Genomic DNA, 22,163 nt, shown 5'->3' with positions numbered 1-22,163 from the left:
CTATGTTTTTCTACAAATAGCCTTAACTATTTAAAATATTTGAATATTTATTCTATTTACAATATTGCTGAAGAACATAACAGAATCCCAGCATGGAACACAACATCATGGAATGTTGCCCACAAAAAGGCATTAAGCTGAGCTCTTGCTACTGTACTACCCCCTCCCAGGGGATAAGAGGTGTCTGTCTCATGGGCAGCCTTGGGCAGGATGTCACAGCTCCTGAGCACAGTCCCATGTACAAAAGGCCTGAAAATGTGCAATTTTTCCCATTTCGCACCATAAAATTCACCAGTGCACCTATGGTGAAATACAGTACTGATCAATTTATAAAAGTAGGCATCTATAGCACACAATAAAGTAACAAAATACTTGTTTATTGGTAACTGCACGTTCTGTCATTTGATTTCCAATCCCCTTCTGTCCCAGAGAAATACTCAGATCAATCTTACATGAAGAACTGAAAACATTGTTTCCATTTCAAAGAAAGAAATACAAGAAATTTAACACAGTTTAACTAATATAAGGCCTAGTTAAAATTTGCTCTTTAAAGGACAGGCACTGAAGCCCATGCACATTAGGTACTAAATAAAAGATGGCAAATGCTTGGCATTGCAGATAGCATCAGCTACACCAGAGTTTGCAATGTAGGAAGTAGCCTCTGGTTGACTTTTCTATATGACAGCTTCCTGTCAAGCACTGGAACAAGGAACTGAAATGGCTAATGTGTCTGAGACTCAGACAGAGGCTGGAGAGCACAGACTCAGGAGGAGGGGCTAAGAAATATATATTTGGAAGTAACGTAAGTTCATTCCAGGGCTGTAGTTTGAACTACTGCCTTGTTTTCCTAGGGGAAAATTAACAGGCAGCTCCAAACCAATCTGAAAGGTACAAAAGGCATTTGAATCCCTACTTTCCATGGCTGTTTCTATCCTAGCACTGCCCCATATGTTTCACTATTTGAAATGGCAGCTAAATCTTAAAGCAGTCACCCACAGCTGCTGACACAAGGGAGCTGAGCAGCCTAGGAAGCATTACAATCACAGAAAGGTTTAGCACCTGGCCCAGCATCCCATCTCAATGGCAGCAGTTCTCAGGGAATGTGGGCTAGAACAGCAGTGGATATACGCAATAAGGCCACTTGTTCTTTGGTGTACCCGAACAACGCCTGTTTTGATATGTCAGATTTAAAAGGTCAGTATTCAATGTATTTAACAGAGAGCACCTAGCGTTAACATTCATATATCAAAGCTCTGGATATGATAATAAAATCCATTCAGTGAACAAATCCTCCCCCAAAAACATCTGTGCAAAACATGCACATCTTCCAAACATGATTTATGACAGATTTTAGTAATACAAACCTTCTGTTTGTGCTGGCTTTGATTTTCCAACTAAGGTAATCTACAGCAAAATCAACTACAACTCTAGGGGAGAACTCACAGTTTTCCCAACAAAAATCTGAGGCAGTCAAAGGCAAAGATAAGGCTGATGCAAGACAGAAGAATTCACTAACAGACTCAGCACAGGCAAAACCAACAGGAAATTCACTGTGGTGGAGACAGGAGAACTGTCCTGGTTTCCACAGGGAGCCAAGTGAAAACCTGTGAAAGCCCTTTCTACAAAGGCTGGGTCAGAGAGACGCGGCTGACACCTCAGCATACACTCCATGGTAAACTTCCAAGATGCCTCTGTTCAAAGAGTACCATAAAGCTAGTTGTTTGCATCCACATTTTCACCAGAAAACATACAAGCACTCAACTAGAAGCACCTACATGAAACAGCAAGTTGGACTGCCACAAGTGAAGAACTGGTTACAGTAATCAGCAAATTACTAAAAGCATCCAAAAGACCTGAATACCTAGGCAGGGGAAGACCACAATCTTTACAAATATACGATTGTTTATGAGTACAAAAGAAACTTTCAACATATTTTGTCCTTGTATCAGCAATCATGTGCTGCAAGCAAGAAAGGAGAAAAAGAAGCAATGACTGAAGACACTCTTAACCATGTCAGCACTACTTGTTCCAGCGGAACACATTTATAGTCACATGACTGCAAGTCAGCTCACGCTGGAAGCTGCATCCCATTGCCTAGGGGAAAGTCCAGCCTACCTGCTGTACTCCAGAATCTTCAAGTATGACCTTCAGGCCCCTTCCCATTCACAATGTTTGATGTGTTGACTGTATGGAAGCCTGATTCTACAAGAGCATCCTGAGCCACAAGCTAGCTAGTTATGTTCTTACCTAAGAGTCTGAGGAACTCACCACTAAGTAGCACTAATTTTTCATGAAGTTACACTAATGTCTGGCTCTGCCATCCACCCAGGCAGGCCAGTACTCACATCTTCCACAAGGCACCCATTCCCTCCCCAGCCTTTCCTCCTAAATCACCAGATTATCCTTCCTACGTACTCTAACATAACCCTCATTCATCTGCCTAAGAATCTATTCACAAGCAATAGTATATTAACTGACCTCACTGCCACAGACAAGAGTTTCTCCATTAGTGACAGTGACATGATGACCCTAATAGAACGCAATACTGGATTTCCCCCCTGGTGGATTGAGGACTTTGTTGTGTGAGCGTGGCCTTGGTCCTAGTCGGGGTTCGTGATTGTCCATCTTTGGTTCTGGCTCCTTGCATCGCTCCTCTTTGCCCAGAGCTTTTTTCTCGCCTCCGTCTTCCGGGTGTGTTTTGATATTTTCTGTAGCTACATTAAAGAAAACATAATAGATCATCAGATCAGTCACTATTCTGTAGTGCACAAAGTGCCTCATCCTCTGTCGCTGCATTTTTTCCCCACATCTCCCATCCATAGCACACCAAGATTTCTCATTACCTGTTCATTTTTCCTGAAGGAAACATGAAAGAAAAGAATTTCACTTTTCACAATAATTCCTCTCTTCTTTCAGCAATCTTTCTAATATTTCATATCCTTTCTAAGGATATAAAGACTGAGCAATACACCTTCAGAATTATTTTGGGAGTTGCAGGCAATTAAGAGATACAATGTTCCAATCAATCCTTTCATACTGAGCTTGAAAGCAGGGATCCCATCATTCTTTAACAGTTAGTTGAGCAATAATAAATTTTGTCAGTCAGCTGTTTATTATTTACAACAACAGAAAGCCAATATTAGCCATTTGAAGAAGATGGCAAGAGAGGAAGTGGTAATCTGATGTTTTGCCATATACAGATTCCATACATATTTGTATATACACACACAGTATCAAGCAAAGTCTAAACACAGAGACACAAAGTATCACAACTGAAGCCTGAGCTTTCCTCAATAAGAGGAAGAGTACCATTTCCCTGAGACAAGCGACTACATTTCTGACTAAACTTTTCAGTCATATTATCCTAAAAACATGAGACTAGGCTAATGTTTAAGCAGAAGGACAAGAAACTTCCTCATAGTTTATCTTCCCAAAGAGAACAAAGAAAAGAATTTCTCTTGCTGACCTTCTAGCTTCTTTGGTATTTCCTCTTCTTTTAAGACAATGTGATCCTGCAAAGAAATCAAAAACTATCTTAGTGTATTATTGTTCTCAAACAGCAAGTCTGCCACAAAATCCTTCTGGAAATTTTGCTTCATTTTTAAGTTTATAGATCACTGATCAAAGAAAAGCAAGCTGTGTGCAGCCCTTCATCCCTTCCACTTCTACAGAACCCCAAAAGCAGGGGAACAAGTCTTCTATGTTATGGCAAAATGCACATCTCAGACAATTCAGTGAAACATGGATGAAGAGGCTACATTAAATCATCAAAATGTAAGCACAGCAGTGGTGGGTTAACTGCCAGACAATTTTAGAGGCCTTCCCCAACCTTAAGGATTCATTGATTTTAAGATCAGGAATTACCCTTCTTGTCAAGTACCTGCTATCACACAGGAGAAGTTGGTACACACAACTATAATACAAACAGCCCTTGAAGACCCTATTTGTACGCAGCAATTCCTGTCTTCACCGAGTATCCCAACAGTCAGGTAATAATCAAAACATTTTAAGACCATTTCCCCAACAATCTGAACTGACTGTTGAAAATACACAGCCACACTTCAGAAAAGTGTGTTTTCCCACACATGAAACTCAACTCGCATGTCTTCTTTCCAGGTCAGTATCTCCCACAATTCCAATGCTCTAATTAATGATATAAGAAATTCCACAATGGTGTCTTCCATTTAGTCAGGAATTAATGGGAATTAAAGTTACATTTCTAAAAAAGTAGCTAAAAAGAAAGTGCAACCATCCCAATAAATGGGTACAGAGCAGCAAAGCAAAGCCCTCTCCTATACCAACAGCACAACTCCTGTCAAAACCTAGCTCCCAATCTTATTTTTCCTCCTCATCTTTTCATATGGCCCCAGATACTATTCCGAATATGCAAAAAAAGAAAGCACTCTACCAACACCTTAAATTTAAGGGGAAAAAAAAACAAAGGCAAGAAAGGTAAATTGGGCTGATCCTTTTTTCCTAAGCTTCCAGGAAAACCTAGACACATTGTGTTTTCAGCACAATGACAATTTCTGTCCTGGTTCCAGTCAGTACAGGGTTAATTTTTGCAGTAGCCAGTGAGGGCATGGCAGGGACCTGAAGCTTATTCTAGACCACATCACGTGCAGGGTGTGGGGTGGGCAGTAGTGGCTGAACAGCTGGGGTAGTGCTGTGTTTCATGTGGTGAGCCCTCGCATGTGAACTGCTCATCCTTCCTGTACACTCCATTATTAATTTTGTTGCTGTTACTGTTCTTTTCTTATCTCATTGCTATTTCCATTAAATTGTTCATATAGCAACCCCTGATTTTACCTTCTACCTCCAATTTAACCCCAGGGGAGAGGGGGAAGGGGGAGGGGAGCATGAGTGGTGCATGTTTTGGAGTGTTTTCAGTGGGAACACTAAACTGGGGAATACCATTCCTAAACCACAGCAGTTTCATAGAATGTTAAATTTCCATGTTATTTGATGTGCCAAAAACATTATCACCCTAACAGCTACTCACTTATTAGCACTTACTTAGAGTAGGGGCAGCAGGTTGTAAATCTGCATATAGGGCACTTAAATACAGTAACTGGTAACGTATCCTGCTTTTTCCAAACACAGATGTGGTCATAACTACAAGTAACTATTACACATCCCAGCTTAAAGATCAAAACTCAACTGTATAATCTATGTGTAACAACTCTAACACTATAATAAGAGACACTTTTGTCTATCTTGTACAAATCAAGTACCCGCTGGGCCTAACACCACTGATCTTGAAGTTCAGTTTTTCACTGTTGATCACTGTAAGCCTAATCTGCTGAAGGGCTTCTAAGGGGCTTCTTAAATACATGACTGTAGATACATGTATTTAAGAGAGCTGAAGTGCATAGCCAGGCTTCACAAAGGATTATGACTGTAGCTCACCAACTTCCCAAGTCTGCATCAAGATCACATCTGCTAAAATGCAGAATAAGGAGAAATATTTCCTCCCTATCCAGTTTAAATGCCTCTTGGCTCTGTCAAGAGCTCCAGCTGTACCTCAATTACAAGAAAGATCAAAGGCTTTTTTCTTTCCTTTTTTTTTTTTTGAATGCACATCCATAGTCTAATTAATACTTTCACAACAAACTGCAGAGATCTGATACACCCAAAATAACAAGCTATCAAAAAGACTTTGGGAATAACTGTCTAACTCAAAGTCACTCCATGCACATTCAGTTCTGTTCTTAGGGAGAGCACAGGCATATGACAGAGCACGACAGGACCCTGGAGCTCTTTGCTTCTTGATCTGAGCAACAGAAGTACAAATACCTTGGGTTTGTTCGGGTGTGCTCGCACAATGCTAGGAGAGACAGGAGACCCAAAGATATCGCTTGTCTTCCCACCAGGTGGATTCAAGCGTGGACGAGGCTGAGCAGAACTAGAGTCCTCAAAAATGCCACTTTCTTTTCCTCCTGCAAGGCAGTTGTTAGGACTTTTTTTCTAGATTAATTTTATCACATAATATAACATAAAAAAAAAATAAAATTGAAGGACTTCTGCTGCTTAGGGACTTAGTCGTATTTGCCTAGTTGAAATCCTTTGTTACAAATTCACCGGCAGGTCTCAAATTGAGCTAACTGCTGACAACTCTACAATACTAAAAGGTTTCCTTTTATCATTTCTTAGAACCTCAATTTGGAAAGAATTAAGACTTGAATAATGTGCTAAAAAGTCTGTGAACATGCAAATCACTGAAATATTAATATATCCAGAAGTTTGAAGAGATTTGTTGTTCAAACCTACTCAGTATGTAAGAATGCAACACAAAAAGACAGATCCCAGTGCTCCAGTTTAGGAGCACAAAACCATTCTATGCTGCAATTCAGAGGCCAGTCACACAGAAAGAGGGGGCAGCTTTTACCTGGAGGGTTTGTTCTTTTTGGAATGTTCTGAGGTTTTTCTGATGCTCCAAAGATATTGGATGCCATCCGGTGTGGCCTGCTTGAAGAAGACACTTCTTCTGTACTCCTGAAGAGATTACTAGAATCTCCCCCTGGGGGTTTCAATACCCTATATCACAGAATAAGAAACAAGATATGAAAGTTCATTTAAAATTTATAGTATTCAACATATTTGACATCCCCTGCCCATTCTCTCCTTGTCTGTAACTATCCTGATTTTAATTTACTTTAGGTAATTCTACTATATCCATGAAGTACCTACTTTTCAAGAGCTGTTTTAATATTCTTAAGTTCAGCACAAATAATGGCAACCTCCTGGTCAGTCAACTTGATCATTAAGGTATCTATGATTATGTGGAATGATCCTAACACTGCCACCTACACAAATGGCTACACTATGTGTGGTGTTCCAGAAATAACAGAGATTATGATGGTGAGGATTTTAAAAATAACCATTAGAGAATCAGACTTTGTGCTAAACTGCATATGTAGTAAACCCCATAGATTTAGGAAAAGCACCATGGAGAATATGAACAATAGGAATGCTGAAACAGCAAAAGAAAATTCCTGTTTCCCTGTCCTCCGCCCTTAACCTATCTCTGTAACCCTATAAGGCAATGTCATGTTAACCCCTTACCCATTGGTCAAGCTTGGATCCTTTCCAACCCTATAAAAGAAGCATACTGTACCCCATTAGGGGAGAAAGAAGAAGAGCAGAGACCCTTCACGGACCTCCCCAAATAAAGCCATCTCCGTGGAACAGCCTGCGCCTTCTCCTTCTCCTCTCTCTCCGTCTGCTGCAGCCTCAAGCCCAGGGCACCACTACCTAGCAAGCAGAGCTGAAATCCTGAGAGCTTGCAATCACTATAGAGCTGATAATCACCATGCTTGCTAGATGGTAGCCCCGTGGCGTTGGCATGAGCGAGCTAGCCTCGGGCACCCGGTCCCTACCCAGGGACTGAGCTCCTGAGCCCTATTGCTCTGCTTTATAATAACTCCAAATGAGAGGTTATTATGCATATACCAACTTTGAATCTGTGATACAATTCATACCCACTGACTTTTAAATAAAGGCAGACATTTCATAACTACTAAAAAATTTGCTAGTTTCAACCATCAGTTATCATAACAGCTGCTGTAGTTTAGAATGGAGAGACAGAATACCAAAAAGTCAACTATTTAGCAGTTAAGCTGCAAATCCATTAAAACTAAAGCTTTGCACCAGAGGATATCAAATGGATCCACAGAAAAATTGGAGCTTACAGCAGAAATCATCTGACTTCTTGAAAACTTACCAAAAGTCATGCTTGTCCTTCAGTAGTAATTCCATAGTTAATGCCTAAGTCTTGTTCAACAGACTACAGGTCCCTCTCCAAAAAAGGAACCAAATTACTATCTGGGAATAGAATCAGTGAAAATCAATTGGAAAATTAACAGAGATTAATACCTAAATATGGCTGAAAGAAGTTCAGCAAAAAAAAAAAGGCCTGGGAGTGCTGGTGGACAATGGCTGAACATGAGCTGGGTGTGCCCAGGTGGGCAAGAAGGCCAATGACATCCTGGCCTGTACCAGGATCAGGACAGTAACCTCTGCTGGGCACTGGTGAGGCACCTCAAACCGTGGGGGCAGTTTTGGGGCCATGATGACAATAAAGACTGAATGGCTGGAGCATACCCATAAAAGAAAATGGAGCTGGGGACAGCTCTGGATGAGGAATCTGATGAGGAGCAACTGAGGGAGCTGGGGGGGCTCAGCTTGGAGAAAAGGAGCTCAAGGGGAACATTCTGGCTCTGCACAACTCCCTGATGGGAGACTGCAGCCATGGGGGGTTTGGGCTCTAATGCCAGGGAGTAAGGAACAGGACAAGAGGAAACAGCCTCAAGTTGTGCCAGGAGAGGGGATACTGGACATCAGGAGGAATTTCTTCACAGGAAGAGATGTTGAACATTGGAATGGGCTACCCTGGGCAGTGGTAGAGTCACCATCCCTGGAGGTGCTCACAAAATGACTCAATGTGGCACTTAATGCTCTGGTCTATTTGACAAGCAATCAAAGGTTGAACTCCATGATCTCAGAGGGCTTTTCCAACCTTAATGATTCTGGGATTCTGTATCAAAAATAATTTTTACAGTTACATCTACCAATTACCCACAGTGTTAGCAGCTGAACAAAGGTAGTAGCTCAATTATACTACTTCTAATCTTAACCCTTGATCTAGAACCTAAAGTAACCTTTGCTTTTAAACCAAGAGAACAGTTATAAATTGCAAGATCTTGATCCCACTCTACTTGAACAATTCAGATATAAGTGAATTATTACAACCCCTCCTTTCCCTAGCCCTGTGACAGCAAAACGTCATCACAGGTGAGCAACATCAAGTATAAAATGAGGTACCTCTTGGTGCCAAGATCTACTCCAGTTTAAGATTTAATTTCACAAAAGTAGAGATATTTGGCTGCTCTGTCAGAAAATGGGCTTTGTGTGCATTTCAGATCTCAAGATGCAGAATGCAGTTTTAGGCCTTTTAGGAAGGAGAAAAAAGTTCTTCTTTTAGTCTGGAAACAGTTTATATACACAGCACTAGCCTCGGAGGGGCTGCCTTTGCTGGCCAATTTTAATATTTTAATTCTTAGTACGATTGTGGATTTAATAAACACCTTTAGCTTAAGGAGTAACTAGAATTTCTGCAGACAGGACAACTCCTTGTCCAAAGCACAGGTTAGATCATACAAAGCTTATTTATTTACAATTTAGTGTCCAATAGACTACAGATCTAACTAGCCTCTGTGCTCTCCACATATTTTAGAAGACTTAAACCCACAATTAAAGCAGACATTGTATAGGTAAATTATGTATTTCAAACATTCACAATCCCTCACCATGAGGCAGTTTAAGTACTTAAAGCAGGGAGACAAAGAATAGGGAACTCTACAAATAAGTAGTTTGGGAAGGAGTCAGTTAAAGTGGACTCCTCTCACATAATTTAAATTATTTTTTTATTTTACCTATTCTTTCAGCTATTTTTAAACTGCATTTCGTCTTTCTTGCATTCCAACTACACTAAGTATACCTGCAAAGAGACTGTAAGGAAGTAAAAAGCTGTTTATACAGCTGGAGTCTCTTACAGCCCAGATTCATTCAATTTACCACACTGTTTGCTTAACACATGCCTACAAGCATAGGAGGGAATAATAAAATAACTACATTCAGATTTTTAAAAGAAAAATAGCCAGTCACAAGAATCAAATTACTTCTCATTCTTGTAATGGGTTTTAAGAGCTATTGCAGAAAGAAATTCTAGAGAAAACCCATTTTAAGATTAGAAGTCTTGATAATTCACTAAAGAAACTTCATCAAAATAAATCCACCGATTAATCTTATACTGTCCTTTTATTTTCAGCTTAGTAGCCACACTATGAAAACCCTACTGTTGAATAATTAACCAGAGGCATCACTGGTGGTACTTACAAGGTAGAAATCAGCACAAATACCTTTTCTGCCAGCATCACGAAAAATTATGTCCTGACTCTACATACACAAAGTGGATTTACCATCTCAATTTCAAGAACTTTGTAATGCTGGGAACCTTCCTTCCAAGCATTACGTAAACTTTCAGTGACACCAGGTTAATAAAATTTGAACTAATACAAAGTCAGATAACTAAGTTATTGACAGGAATTACCAAAAATAACTTTGAAGTACAGCAACAAAGTCTGTAAGCTGATGCCAACAAGAGGAGAGGGCTTTGCACTTGCTTCCTCCAACCAAACGCGTGGGAGACTACAAAGTTATTTTCTTTCTGTGTAGCCTCTAGAGCACTGCTGGCCTCCCTGTACTACCACGTACTCAGTTCTAGAGCAGTGAGACATGCAGGTCCCCTACACCAAGTAAGAAAATCAGATTTCACCTGTAAATCCTACCAAAGGAAAACAGCATGCTAAACTCAGCTAGCCAAGATGAGCTGCTCCAACAGAGTACACAGAAATTTAACATATAATTTAACATATGTACAGTAACATATGTTAAATTATATGTTAAAAAACTTCAGTTAAAATATGTTAAAAACTTTAGTTTATACTTTATAGTAATTTTAGTTTATATCAGTATTATGCCAGTTTATACAGAGACATTTTTGTTTCTTGTAGCCAGGTATGTTGGGTCTTTATTCCTTTGGGAAGGTATTGCTGTATTCTTTCAAACCATGAAAAAACAACCCTTTGTCTTCTACAAAATCTAAATCTGCCTCTCTCTCCCTCCCCTCCAGCAGACCAGAAGTTGGTGAACTTCTCTAAAACAGGTAAATCAAGAGCCCTATTCTGCAAGTTTAAAAGCCCCCACTAATTGCTTTGTTCTCTTCTGGCAGATTTGAAGAATTTTAATTAGTTTTTCTGGTCTTTTTTTTTATATCCCCTACATTCTAAAACACTTGAATTTGAATGCCCTTTCCTCATTAAGCCTTTCAGCCAACCTATAGAAGGTTTATTCATTACTTCAAGACACCTGCTACATAATTGTTTTTAATCCTGCCTGAAAGTTAAACACTGAAGTTTTACCAGTTTTTAGACTGTTCTAATACAGTAGATAAGTGCTGGAGTATACATAAGAGACTGGCAGAAAGCAGGTGATGAGGTTTGGAACCGCAGGCTCTAAAACAAGACCAGAGGTCCTGGGGTGCTTCTGCTGTGGGATCAATGGAGACTCACGGCTCATTAAACAGCTCACTCACATACAAACTGCAAGCTGTTTTATGCAACCATGATCTTGATCTGAAAGCCCCAAGAGCGCTGCAGTGGCCCCGATGGGAGTAGAGGAACATGAGCATTACATTTCCAAGATGGTTGAATTTACCGTTGTCAGCTCTTTGCAGTGGTTGTGAAACTGCTCATACACAGGACAAATCGAGTGTATATTAATACACTGCATCTTTATAGCGCACAATAGCAGAATGATACAACTCTGTCCTGTTTTGCTTTTAGACGCTCTTAGACATGTAATACCATGCTTTATTTTGAAAAAGCAAAACTTGCTTAAAAATACAGTGTCATTGTTGAAGTTTAAAAAAATAAAACTAGGCAGTTAATTCGATTCAGCGAACTAGTTGCTTGCTCTATCACTGTACATACTTAAAGGATCACTAGAAACACATTTCACTGGACAATTAAGTGAAAGCTTTCACTTAAAATCTTCTTAGTATAATTTATTTCTAACAGTAATACCCCTGTACTATGAAGTTCTCAAAATGCAAACACTTGTTTATAATTTTCTAGGCATGATTTTCACACTAGGAAGACTTTTTTTCCCCACTTTCACAGCGGGTGGTAGTTGCTGCTGGGATTTTGAATTAGGCTGAGATTTAAAGAGAGCAACTTCTACGTACCAAGAACTGCAAAAGGAGTTGCAATCTCGCTAAACAAAGTTTTGTTCAGGGAATGAGTAAGCCGTGTCTTTAAACCAGGTACTTTTACCCTTGATGGCACAGGCCATGAGTCGATATAGTAAATGCCTCAGAGACCACGCTGCAAACCCGCTAAAGGAAGTTCCTGCGGTGCTGCCACAGTCTCCGGTACAGAGCTGTAGTGGCTCCAGCCTGCTCCCAGGCACCACAAATACACCCCGACACGGCAACAGGGAGGAAGCTGTAAGGCCACCTCGGCTCGCTGTTAACTAACACGTTGCAATGGTCTGCCTGGAAACCCAGTTTATGCGTTAAACGTAGTTTCAAAATTATTATGAAAACAGACACTTCTCAGAGACTACACCAAGGACAGAGCATCCTCAAAAGTCTAAAACCATGTTACAGCTTGGACCTACTGGAATACGGGAAAACTTACAGCGTGCTCGGACAATTTCGAAACCCTTCCTCCTTCCCCACGCGACAGCCTTGCACATGGATTAATCACTGTACTCACGCCCTGCAGTATTCAGGGTAACTGCCCTCCTCCAAACAAAGCAATATATTTCAACTTCGTAGGGCGAAAACAAGCCGACATCTGGAGGCGTTTGTGCAGAGAGAGTAGCTGGGGCCCCTCGCTCCCCGTGAGTAGAAACACGGCGGGAGAAGGTGCTCCCCAGCGCTGGGCCCTTCTCTCCGCGCCAGAGTCCCTGCAGGAGCTCTGGGGTCGGGCCGGGAGCGGCAACCGTGGGTAATCCGCCCGGCCCTGGGGCTCTCCTCGCGCGCCCGAAGCAGCACCAACGGGAGCGCAATGCGGCCACTCCCCGCCCAGTCCTCGGAACAAGTAAACTGAGGCACGGCGAAGGCGCCAGCCGCGCGCTGGCTTCTATCCCCCCTAACTTCCTACGGGAGGTAGGAGGCTCCGCTTCCTCCCGCCGCGGCCAAGAGGTCCCTCGGGGGAGCCCGATCTCCTCGGTCAGAACACTACATCCCCGACCCAATCCCCTCTCCCCCTTATGGCCCTCAGCTGGAGCCTGCACCTCCCGCGCCCGAACAAAGCCCCGCCAAGGCCTGCGCGACGCCGTACACCTCTTCCCCCCGCCCCGCCCTGCTGAGCGTCCTCCACCGCCCCACCTGGAGCTAGGCTTGACCGGTTCGGCCTCAGCACCGTGGAACATGGTGGCACTCAGCTTCGCTCCGCAGCCCCGCTCCAACAGCGCCGCGGGGAGGCCGGCCGCCCCCCGGCCTTGCCCGGCTATTGGCCGATTTAGCTGCCCACCATGATGAGCAGCCTATCGAAGCCAGCTAACCCACTCGAGATCCTGCCTGTTCGGCCCGCCTCGCAAGAGGGAGGGAAGCTTAAAACGACCCGCGTCGGCGCTTATCCTGGATGCCTCCCATTGGTCGCTCTGCTCGTCCGTCAGAGGAAACTGCACAGCCATTAGCTGGAGGAAGGGCGGGGCGAGCAGCGGGAGGGTATTTAATGCGACGGGGTGGGGTAGGGGTATGGGCTGTAGTAGCGGGGAGGTGGTTGGTTCTTCCTTTGGCCTTACAGTCGAGACTTTATGTGGGCGTTTCACCTCGAAATAGCGATGCAATGCAGAAAACAGAAGGAAGATTATCGTATGGAATAACCTCAGGAAGGACTTCGTAACCTGCTGCCCTACACAGTGTTTCCGAGTTCGAGGATACCCGAGCGGCAAGCCCCGAGCCCCGCCGGCAGCCCTCAGCAGCCCCTCAGGCGCGGAGGCAGCGTTTCAGTGCGGGAGATTGAAGCCGCTCCAGGGAGCGCGGGCGACCCGGGCAAGCGAACAGGACATGGATCGGGAAGGGCGCTGCGGCGCAGGCAGTCTGCTCAGTTTTCTAGTCATCACGGTTGCTGAGAGAACTCAAATATATGGTGCCTGCTCAGCAGGGAATTGAGTCCCTTAAACTCACAAAGAAAGATGCAGTGTCTCAGACTGAAGTCCCGAAAAAACATGCAAAACCCCCATATAGCTAACCAGGCTTCAGGCTGTAGCTAATGCTTGCGCCTGTCAGTGGATTGTATCAGTGATGGGCGGCTGCATTGAAGCGATACGCGGAATAAATAAACTCCACAACCAGATATAGTTATGAAGTGGGTATGTATGTCAGCGCCCGGCACAAGCTAGATAGCTCTCGTGAGAACTTGTGCCCCGAGCCTCGGGCTGTCCCACATCTTTATTCACAAAGGTATTCCATATGCAATGCGTTGCACAACTTTGCCATGCATATTCAACCCCTGGCCCCGCCTGTTCTCGCCTCGCATGGTAATCAGATCCACGCCCTTCTGGGCATGCTTTGTTTGCTGTAGTGGTCGCACGGGCGTCTCCGGTGGTCTGTGAGGCTGAAGATTGTGGTCTTCCTCATGACTGAACTTTTGTACTTTTCTCCTCTGCGCATGCGCTTTTGGTCCCTTGGTGCTTATCTGAGTAGTCTGTCGGCCTTGATTAGCTTGGAGACAGAGGAGTTCCTTTATGTGGGCTTTTTGTATCTCTTGGTCTTCTCTGGTATTTTCCTTTATGCAAGAAACTTCAGAAATTTGCATTTTCCTATGCCCTTTGTACCACGGCAGAGGTTTCTTAAGTAACAATGTTAAAATTCAACACATAGTTCTACAGGCTAAACTTTAAATGCTTAATTCATATTGCTAATTCAAGTGAACTCCAAAAATCTCTATTTCAGCATCAGATAAGACCAGGTGGATGACCTGCCCAGCCTGGTAGCAGAGTTACAAGACAAACTAGGAAGACTGAGAAGTATTAGTAAATCAGAAAGGGACATAGACTGGTGAGACCATAGCCTTCCTAAGACAGGAGCATCCAACAGAAAGGAGATCCTCTATCCATCCTCCAAGCAAAGAGTAGGTACCAGTTGTGAAGTGAGAAGCAAGTGGAGGGCAATCCATACTCAGGGAAGCAAGGAAAATTCTTCTTTGCCCACCTTGCTTTTCGCTCACAATACCCTCATAGGCAAACTCAAGAAAAGTGGGTTGGATGAGTGGACAGTGGGATGGATTGAGAACTGCCTGAGTGGCAGATCCCAGAGGCTCGTGATCAGTAGTAGAGTAAGGTTGGAGACCTGTCACTAGTGGTGTCCCCCAGGGTTCTCTGTTGGGATCAGTGTTGTATAACTTGTTCATCAATGATTGGATGAAAGAGCAGATGTGTCCTCAGCAAGTTCACTGCTGATACAAAGGAGTGGCTAATATTTCAGAGGGTTTTGCAGGCCTTCAGAGGGACCTCAACAGCTTAGGGAAGTGGGTAGAGAAGAACCTTCTGAAATTCAGCAAGGGGAAATGCAGGTCCTGCACCTGTAGAGGAACAGCCCTGGTCACCAGTACAGGCTGGGAGCCAACCCACTGGACAGCAGTGCTGCAGAGTAGGATCTGGGTGTCCTGGTGCACAGCTATCTGTCCCTGACCAGCTGTGTGCCTTGGGGCCAAAAAGGGCAATATTGTCCAGGCCTTTGAAAGAGTATTGCCAGCAGGTTGAGGGAGATGATCCTGCCCCTCAACTCAGCCCTGGTGAAGCCACATTTGGAGCATTGTGTACACATCTGGGCCCCACAGTACAAGTGAGACATAGAGTGCCTTGAGCAGTTCTATCAGAGTGCTATTAAGTTGGTCAAGGGTCTGGAGAATCTCTCTAATGAGGAAAGGCTGAGGGAGTTGGACTGTTGGACCTTGAGAAGAGATGGCTGAGAGGAGACCTTATTAATGGGCATGAATATCTAAAAGGTGGGTATTGAGAGGATGGACCAGGCTCTTCTCTTTGGTGTCAGCTAGTAAATCAAGAGGCAAAGGCACCAACTGATGCCCAGGAAGTTCCACACAAACATGAGGAAGAATTTCTTCACTGTGCAGTGACTGAGCACAGAACAGGGTGCCCAGAGAGGGTGTGGAATCTCCCTCATTGGAGATATTCCAGAACCATCTGGACACAGCCCTATGCCATGTGTTCTGGGATGACCCTGCTTGAGCAGGGAAATGGGATCAGATGAGCCACTGTGGGCCCTTCCAACATGATCAATTCTGATTGTTGTGTGTTGGGCCTTCATCAGGCCTTGTCCGTGTGCACAGGGGTTTGTCGGCACAGTGTTGAGCAGAGTCTGGCTGCTGTGATCCACCCTGCTCTCTGGCACGTGTCCACGGTTTGCTCACAGCTCTGTGGCTGAAGCATGGGATGGCTGCCATATGAAAGCCATTGGCTGTCTGGACAACCTGCACTGGGAGGAGATGGTATAGCTGCACCTGCAGAGCCAGCATTTACATGGCCTTTCTAACCATTTTTCATTGACTGTGACATTACAAGCTAACATTTTCAGCTGAAGGTTTAATTTCACAGCTCTACAGCTGTGATATGTCAAGAATTAAACTTAGAGGCATACATTTAGCAGCATAGTGCTGCTTTTGTTTTGAAGGACTGAAAAAACCAAATCAAATAAAGCTAACAAAAAAGCATGAAACATACGTACTATCACTGCAGTATCTTGTTTTGCTAATAATTTTTCAGACTTGTTCCTTTTGTTTTTACAGTCATAAATTTTGGTCATTAAGGGCAAAATTAGCTAAATTGTGAGAGAAGATTCAGTAGCAGCTTTGACAGAAGGTGGAAAAGATTTAAAGGTCTTTTATACTGACAAAAGCTCACAGTCAGTGGAGGGGTGAAGCTGCACAGAAAGAGCTCAAACGTGGTCATAGCCCAATTTTCTCAGTAAACAAGCGGGAGAGATAACTATGCACTTTTTAGATGGGAAGGAAGTATCAAAATAATACTAATAAAACTTATGTTGAGCTTTTTAGAACATTCTTAATTTCTGATCAATTATACACTTGTACTTTCTCAGTGCAACATTAAAGCTGCCTTTTTGTATGTCCTAGACACCAAAATCCTAAAAGTGTACAAAAAGGAGTTAGTTACTGACCTAGATCACAGGAACTTCAAGCCTTGAGTCCAGCTTGCCCAAAGCAGGGTATGCTGGGTCAGCCCACCTTTCTATGGGCTTTAGTTAGTTTTATCTTGGAAAGTTCTGAAGATAGACTATGCAACCCTATCAGGGCTTCCTGTTCTTGAGTGTCCTAGGGTGAAAAGGTGTTTCTGGTAGTGGCTGTATAAAACATGATGGCCTGAATGCAACCTCCACAGCCAAGTCTCTGCCTATCAGAAACTCTGAATAGGAAAAAAAAAAACCAATACCCCAAAGGTATACACTATCATTTTTATTGTACCTTCTTGGTAGGGGTGGTGGTTGGGATTTTTTTGGTGGTTTTCTTGTTTTTCTCTCTTTCTCCCCCTTGTTTCTGGTGCCCATGGCCCAGGACAGGCCATTCATGATAACCAGCCCTCTGGTTTGCCACATTTCTGAAGCTCACCGTGAACAGACACTACTGAGAATGGAAGCTATAAAGCAAAAACAACCCTACCAAAATTTTCTCTGATCATGGTGAGAATCATCAAAATTCTGGGATGGGAGATGCCAATGGGAGTTAGGCAACTGATTTCACTGCACTTAAATCACCCTGAATGACTTGGTCTTATGGAAAAATCTTAACTCCCACCCCCACAAGGCCATGATCATGTAAATAAAGCTTAAATGAAAAAAACCTAGGAGGACATGAACAGCAAAGAACACACTGGACACAAGTTAGACCAAGTATTAGTATGTATTTATGCACAAGAATAAAAACAGCTTTACAAGTTGAATTGGAAATTTAAACAGAAGAAGTTTAACAGCTTTTGTATATTATATTAAATAACCAAAACACCTTTTTCCAAAATTGGTAAAGAATAAATAATATAATTTACAGTATGGTACAAAAAATAATCAGTAAGGACAGGCATTTTGCTTTATACATACACTATATATTTATAATCTATAAAACAAATTCACATCTCAAACAAGCCAGAAACCTTAGATGATATGGCTTAACTATTATTAAAAGAAACAGCATTACATTCTGCTGCCAGAACCGTAAGCTCTAAAGCAGTTATCATGTTCAATAATTAATGATAACTTATTGCCGTAGTGCTTGCCAAGGTTTCACTTAGGTAACATTTACAACTTGCTGTGAAATTAACAGACTGAAAGGTTTGAAAAGGTTAAAAAAAAGTGCAGTACTTTCCTTATAAATGCATCTGAAGTCTGAGCGTAGAAAACAAAATGCAACTGAATTTCCACTCTGGGATCTGCTGTCAGTAAATGAGATGTCTTTATAAGTTAGATTTGAATCAAGCCATTTAATTCAATTTAAAAATACAGAGGGTGTCAAAAAAAGGCTTAACAATGATATATGAAAAACAATTACTATTCCTACGCTTAGTAGATTTAGGGATGCAGTATAAAATGGATTGTATGAGTGATCAGAATGCAACACCCTGTACAGATCTCTGTCAATGTGTGCACACACACATGGGTGGATCCAGCCTTGGGCTATGGTACTGCTCTGCACTCAGCCCATGGTGATGAGACACCCAATCTTCTGCCATTTACCTTGTCAGCTACTCAGAACTGCCTTATGGTCACTGAGAGGGAAAAGCCTAGAGCAGTTAATCCTAGATGTGGAGACTGTTAGTGTCCCTTAATCCTCTCCAACACCTCATAGTGCTCCAGGAAGGTACTAACCTAATGAAGTCACTTCTACCTCAGAAAAGATACTGTGTGCAATTCAGTGTTACTTGCTTGGATGTCTGCTTAGCCTGACATTCTCCCTCATATAGATTTTGTTACTGTTGTTGGGGAAGCTGAAATAATTAAAATTGAAGAAATTTTGAGTATTACCACGTTCCCCGCCATCTGTGTATGCATGTACGCGCGCGCGTGTGTGTGTGTGTGTGTGTGTGTGTGTGTGTGTACACCACCTCCTTAGCAGTCTCAGGCACAAACTGATGATGACCACTATTGTAAAGTACATTCACCTAAAATCTAGAGCTGGTCTGATCAGAAATGTGTTTAAATGGCCTTTCATATAGCAAGGGTAACAGATACTGCATCAATTCAGAATTACCACAATGATCTTAATTATTCTTAAGTTCTTCCCTTTTCCTCAAAGGGCTTTATTCTTAAAAAGCAGTTTGCAATGCATTACATTTCTGAAATCAAACTCTGCTTCATAATGCCAACTTTTAAGGGGCTGACGCCAAACACTTCCAACCCAACCTTGTGAGTGTTGAACTGATTTCTGTAATTTATACTCTGTTATTACAGGGTGGTTCAAGCCCACTTGCAAAGGTTCAGGGTATTAGAAGTTTTCTGATGTCACAGCGTCATCAAAAATAGCCACCTGTTCTGCCTTCATTCTGCAGTTGGGTCCTTCCCCCTGGGTATGCTGAGGCAAGGCAGCTGACAGCTCCTTGTATCGCAGGCAAAAAGCCTTCATGGATAAGGATGAAGTGCTCTGCTCTCCACTCCTGCAGCAGGTACTGCAACACTGGTCTTTATTCTAGGCAACTTCAGAGCCAAACCCAGTGTCAAGTTACAAATACACTGGAGACTCTCACATTACTTTTGCAGTATTTAGAAGTTTAAGAATGAGAGTTCAGATTTCTTTTTAGACAGTACTTGATTAGAATCTAACACATTTCCTCCTGCACGTTCTGTAATCCACAGCCATAGTAGGTGCCTTCTACTTTTGTCCTGCAAATCTGAAGGATTTCTGGAGACACATCATATAGAATAATCAGCATTAGTAATGGAGGAACCCAAAACCAAGAAGGAACAATCTGGGAAAGTCCAAACCATAACACAGCTAAATTATAAGTAAAACTGAAAAGTTTTAGTGGGCATAACTCTTGAGAGTAACAGGTGTCTTCTCCATACCAAGGGAGAATGCTCAGAACAAAACAGGGCCCATCATTCATTTCTATGACAGCCTTCAACTTTTCCTATTCCAGGTTTATGTGATTTTCTGACAATTCGATCAGAATTCTCAAACTAGGCTCTGTGTGCATCAGAAAACTTGTTCAATTTTCTCCTAATGACATAAAACACAAGACCAACTCTGTGGAAGCTAAAAATCATTTGCCTAAAGCAGAGTGAAGGGACTGGGCAAACAGCAGTCAGTGCATTGTGAGCAAGTTACAATAGACTCCCAGTCAAAGAAATGCCTCCTATGAGTAGCTAAAGGCAGGCAGAACTACATCCACCAAGTATAGTGCAAGTTAGGAAATGAACCCATGATAACAGCCTACGGGATGGAGAAGGTTTGTTTGTTCATTATTAATACAAAGTTGAGGTGTATATAGGAGCAGCCCCGTGGAAAAGTTCAGATCTACTCACACCAGCCAAGGAGTATCCTCTAACTGGAGAAGCAGACAAGTGCTTAGAAAAGGGGCACAACATGGATATGGAGAGAGGAGAGGAGAGGGAGAGGGAGAGGGAGAGGGAGAGGGAGAGGGAGAGGGAGAGGGAGAGGAGAGAGGGGAGGGGAGGATTAACTATTAACTTGTTATCCTGTTGAACCCCCTGGAATCAGTATCTGGGTTTTTCCTACAGTAAAACACAACATTAAATGCACAGGGATTTCAAAGAGGGAGTGCCAGACCCACTCATGCCTGGCAGTGACTGTAATAAAGAATGATGGTGAGGTACTACAGAGCACCCAGAGTTCACAGAAGAAAGAGGAAGTAGGGAAGGACTAAGGGATTAAGCTAGGACTTTACACTTCATAACGCAAAACTGATCTCAACTGCTTTAGCATTAACCTAGTATTTGTTCCTACACAATACCATATTCTTTCCTATTTCCTCTCCCAGGTAAATCCTCAGTTTTTGTGAAGATGGCAATATTTACATGTTTCCAGAAAAGCCAAGACTAATTATGACAGAGTTTTCCTAGCATAAGCTCTTTTGCCATGTTTCCAGACCTAAAAAACAACTGTTCTTCAGGGAGAGCAATAAAGCACTCTTCCACTCACAGGGTGAACTGTGCAATATGCTGAAGAATCTCAAAGGTTAAGAATATGAGTGCAGTCAGGGTGGTGATAATGATTGTGATGTGATGGGGTTTAAAAGTAGGGGATCCAAGCAGCATGAGAGGAGGGCAGATCAGAGCTTCCCTACCAAACAAGCAAGCAGGTGCAAGCCCCACTGGAATGGTCAAAGAGCCAAAGGAACAGAGTGGTCTGTAAGAACATAGCATCAAGGAGTGGCAGTGCCCTGAACAGAGTGCAAGAACTTCAGTTTGACTGAATGGTATGAAAGCTGCCAACTAGGACGTGTCAAGATACACAATGGTTCCCCTACCCACACCTACCCTTATCCTCCACAACTTTCATGGGGATCAGAAGGCGTGGCATTTTGATCACTATGCAAACAAAAATTCATAAACAGGAGCTTATGGCAATCCCATCCCTACTTGAGCTGCTTGCTTAGGCTATTCCAAAGTACAAGTCCAGGACTGTCCCACAAACCTGCAATCTTACATTGCTGATGCAGGGACACACTATCTTCTGTAAAGTTATTCCATGTTCTGTTGTTGTCAGCATATTGCACATTCCAGGACTTGCAAGTATTTCTTGAGACCTTTGAAGCCAATGCTTCTCTGTTAGAAAGAGGCACACAGGACAGGGATAACTCAGACTCAGCTGCTCCCTCATCGAGTTCCAGCTCTGCAAGCTCCAACTTAGCTGAACAGTCTGCACCAGCCTGCTGGTCATTTCCTTACTGTGACAGATCCCCAGTCGGGGGACCACCACCACCTCCATCAAAAAGGATCTCCCTGCGAGTTGGCTCAGGTATTGACAGTTCCTGGGCAAGGTCATTAAACCGAGATATGTAATCTATGCTGTTCTCATTCATCATGCAAGCCAGCTGGGAATCCACCACCTGGAAGAGATAAGGAGAGAAGAGATGAGCTAGATGTCAGTGGCAATTTCATGGAATAACTGAGGTTGGTAGGGACATCCTGAGAGCATTTTATCCAACCATCTCACTTGAGCAGGGTCAGCTTAGAACAGGCTGCCCTGGACCTTGGCAGGTGTTGAATTATCCCCATGCGCAGACATTCCAAAACTCTCTGGGTTTCCATGCCTGATTACCTCAAAACAGATCTCTTGTCTTCAGGTGGAATTTATTGTGTTTCAAATTTTGCTTGCAGCCTCTCATTCTGAGAAGTGTCTGGCTCCCTCAGCTTCCTTCCCAGCCTCTCCTCGTATGAAAGAGACACTTTATCTCACTTGACCTGAGTTAGAGAACAGCTCTTCTCATCCACAACTAAATGGAGGCTTCTAAAAAGCCTAACCACCTATAGTCTCAATGAATCTTACCTGCTCCAATTTAGCATTAAGGTGCACAAGTAGATGATCTAAAGATATTACCTCTAC

The 22,163-nt window shown here is 42.9% G+C and overlaps 2 protein-coding genes across 4 annotated transcripts in view; both read right to left on the bottom strand.

Moving 5' to 3' along the window:
* Positions 1-356: 356 nt before the first annotated feature.
* On the bottom strand, positions 357-13,091 carry JPT2 (Jupiter microtubule associated homolog 2). The gene is made up of 5 exons (XM_071444627.1): positions 12,956-13,091; positions 6,389-6,537; positions 5,797-5,939; positions 3,467-3,512; positions 357-2,714 (listed from the first exon to the last, which is right to left on the bottom strand). The coding sequence occupies exons 1-5, from the start codon at positions 12,997-12,999 to the stop codon at positions 2,530-2,532; spliced, it is 567 nt and encodes a 188-aa protein (XP_071300728.1). The 5' UTR covers positions 13,000-13,091; the 3' UTR covers positions 357-2,529.
* Positions 13,092-17,488: 4,397 nt separating this feature from the next.
* CRAMP1 (cramped chromatin regulator homolog 1) overlaps positions 17,489-22,163 on the bottom strand; it is a 49,089-nt gene continuing 44,414 nt past the window's right edge. For all 3 annotated transcript variants that reach the window (XM_071444605.1, XM_071444603.1, XM_071444604.1), the window contains exon 21: positions 17,489-21,666. In XM_071444605.1, coding sequence (XP_071300706.1) covers positions 21,502-21,666 — 165 coding nt within the window. In that variant the 3' untranslated portion in view covers positions 17,489-21,501. The remainder of the gene's footprint in view (positions 21,667-22,163) is intronic.

The sequence above is a fragment of the Agelaius tricolor genome, unplaced genomic scaffold, assembly GCF_023055355.1.
Source record: "Agelaius tricolor isolate 1412-34295 unplaced genomic scaffold, bAgeTri1.0.p SCAF_19, whole genome shotgun sequence".
In the NCBI taxonomy this organism is placed as follows: Eukaryota; Metazoa; Chordata; class Aves; order Passeriformes; family Icteridae; genus Agelaius; species Agelaius tricolor.
The sequence above is the reverse complement of the archived record's forward strand: the minus strand, read 5'-3'. Positions and strand labels throughout refer to the sequence as shown.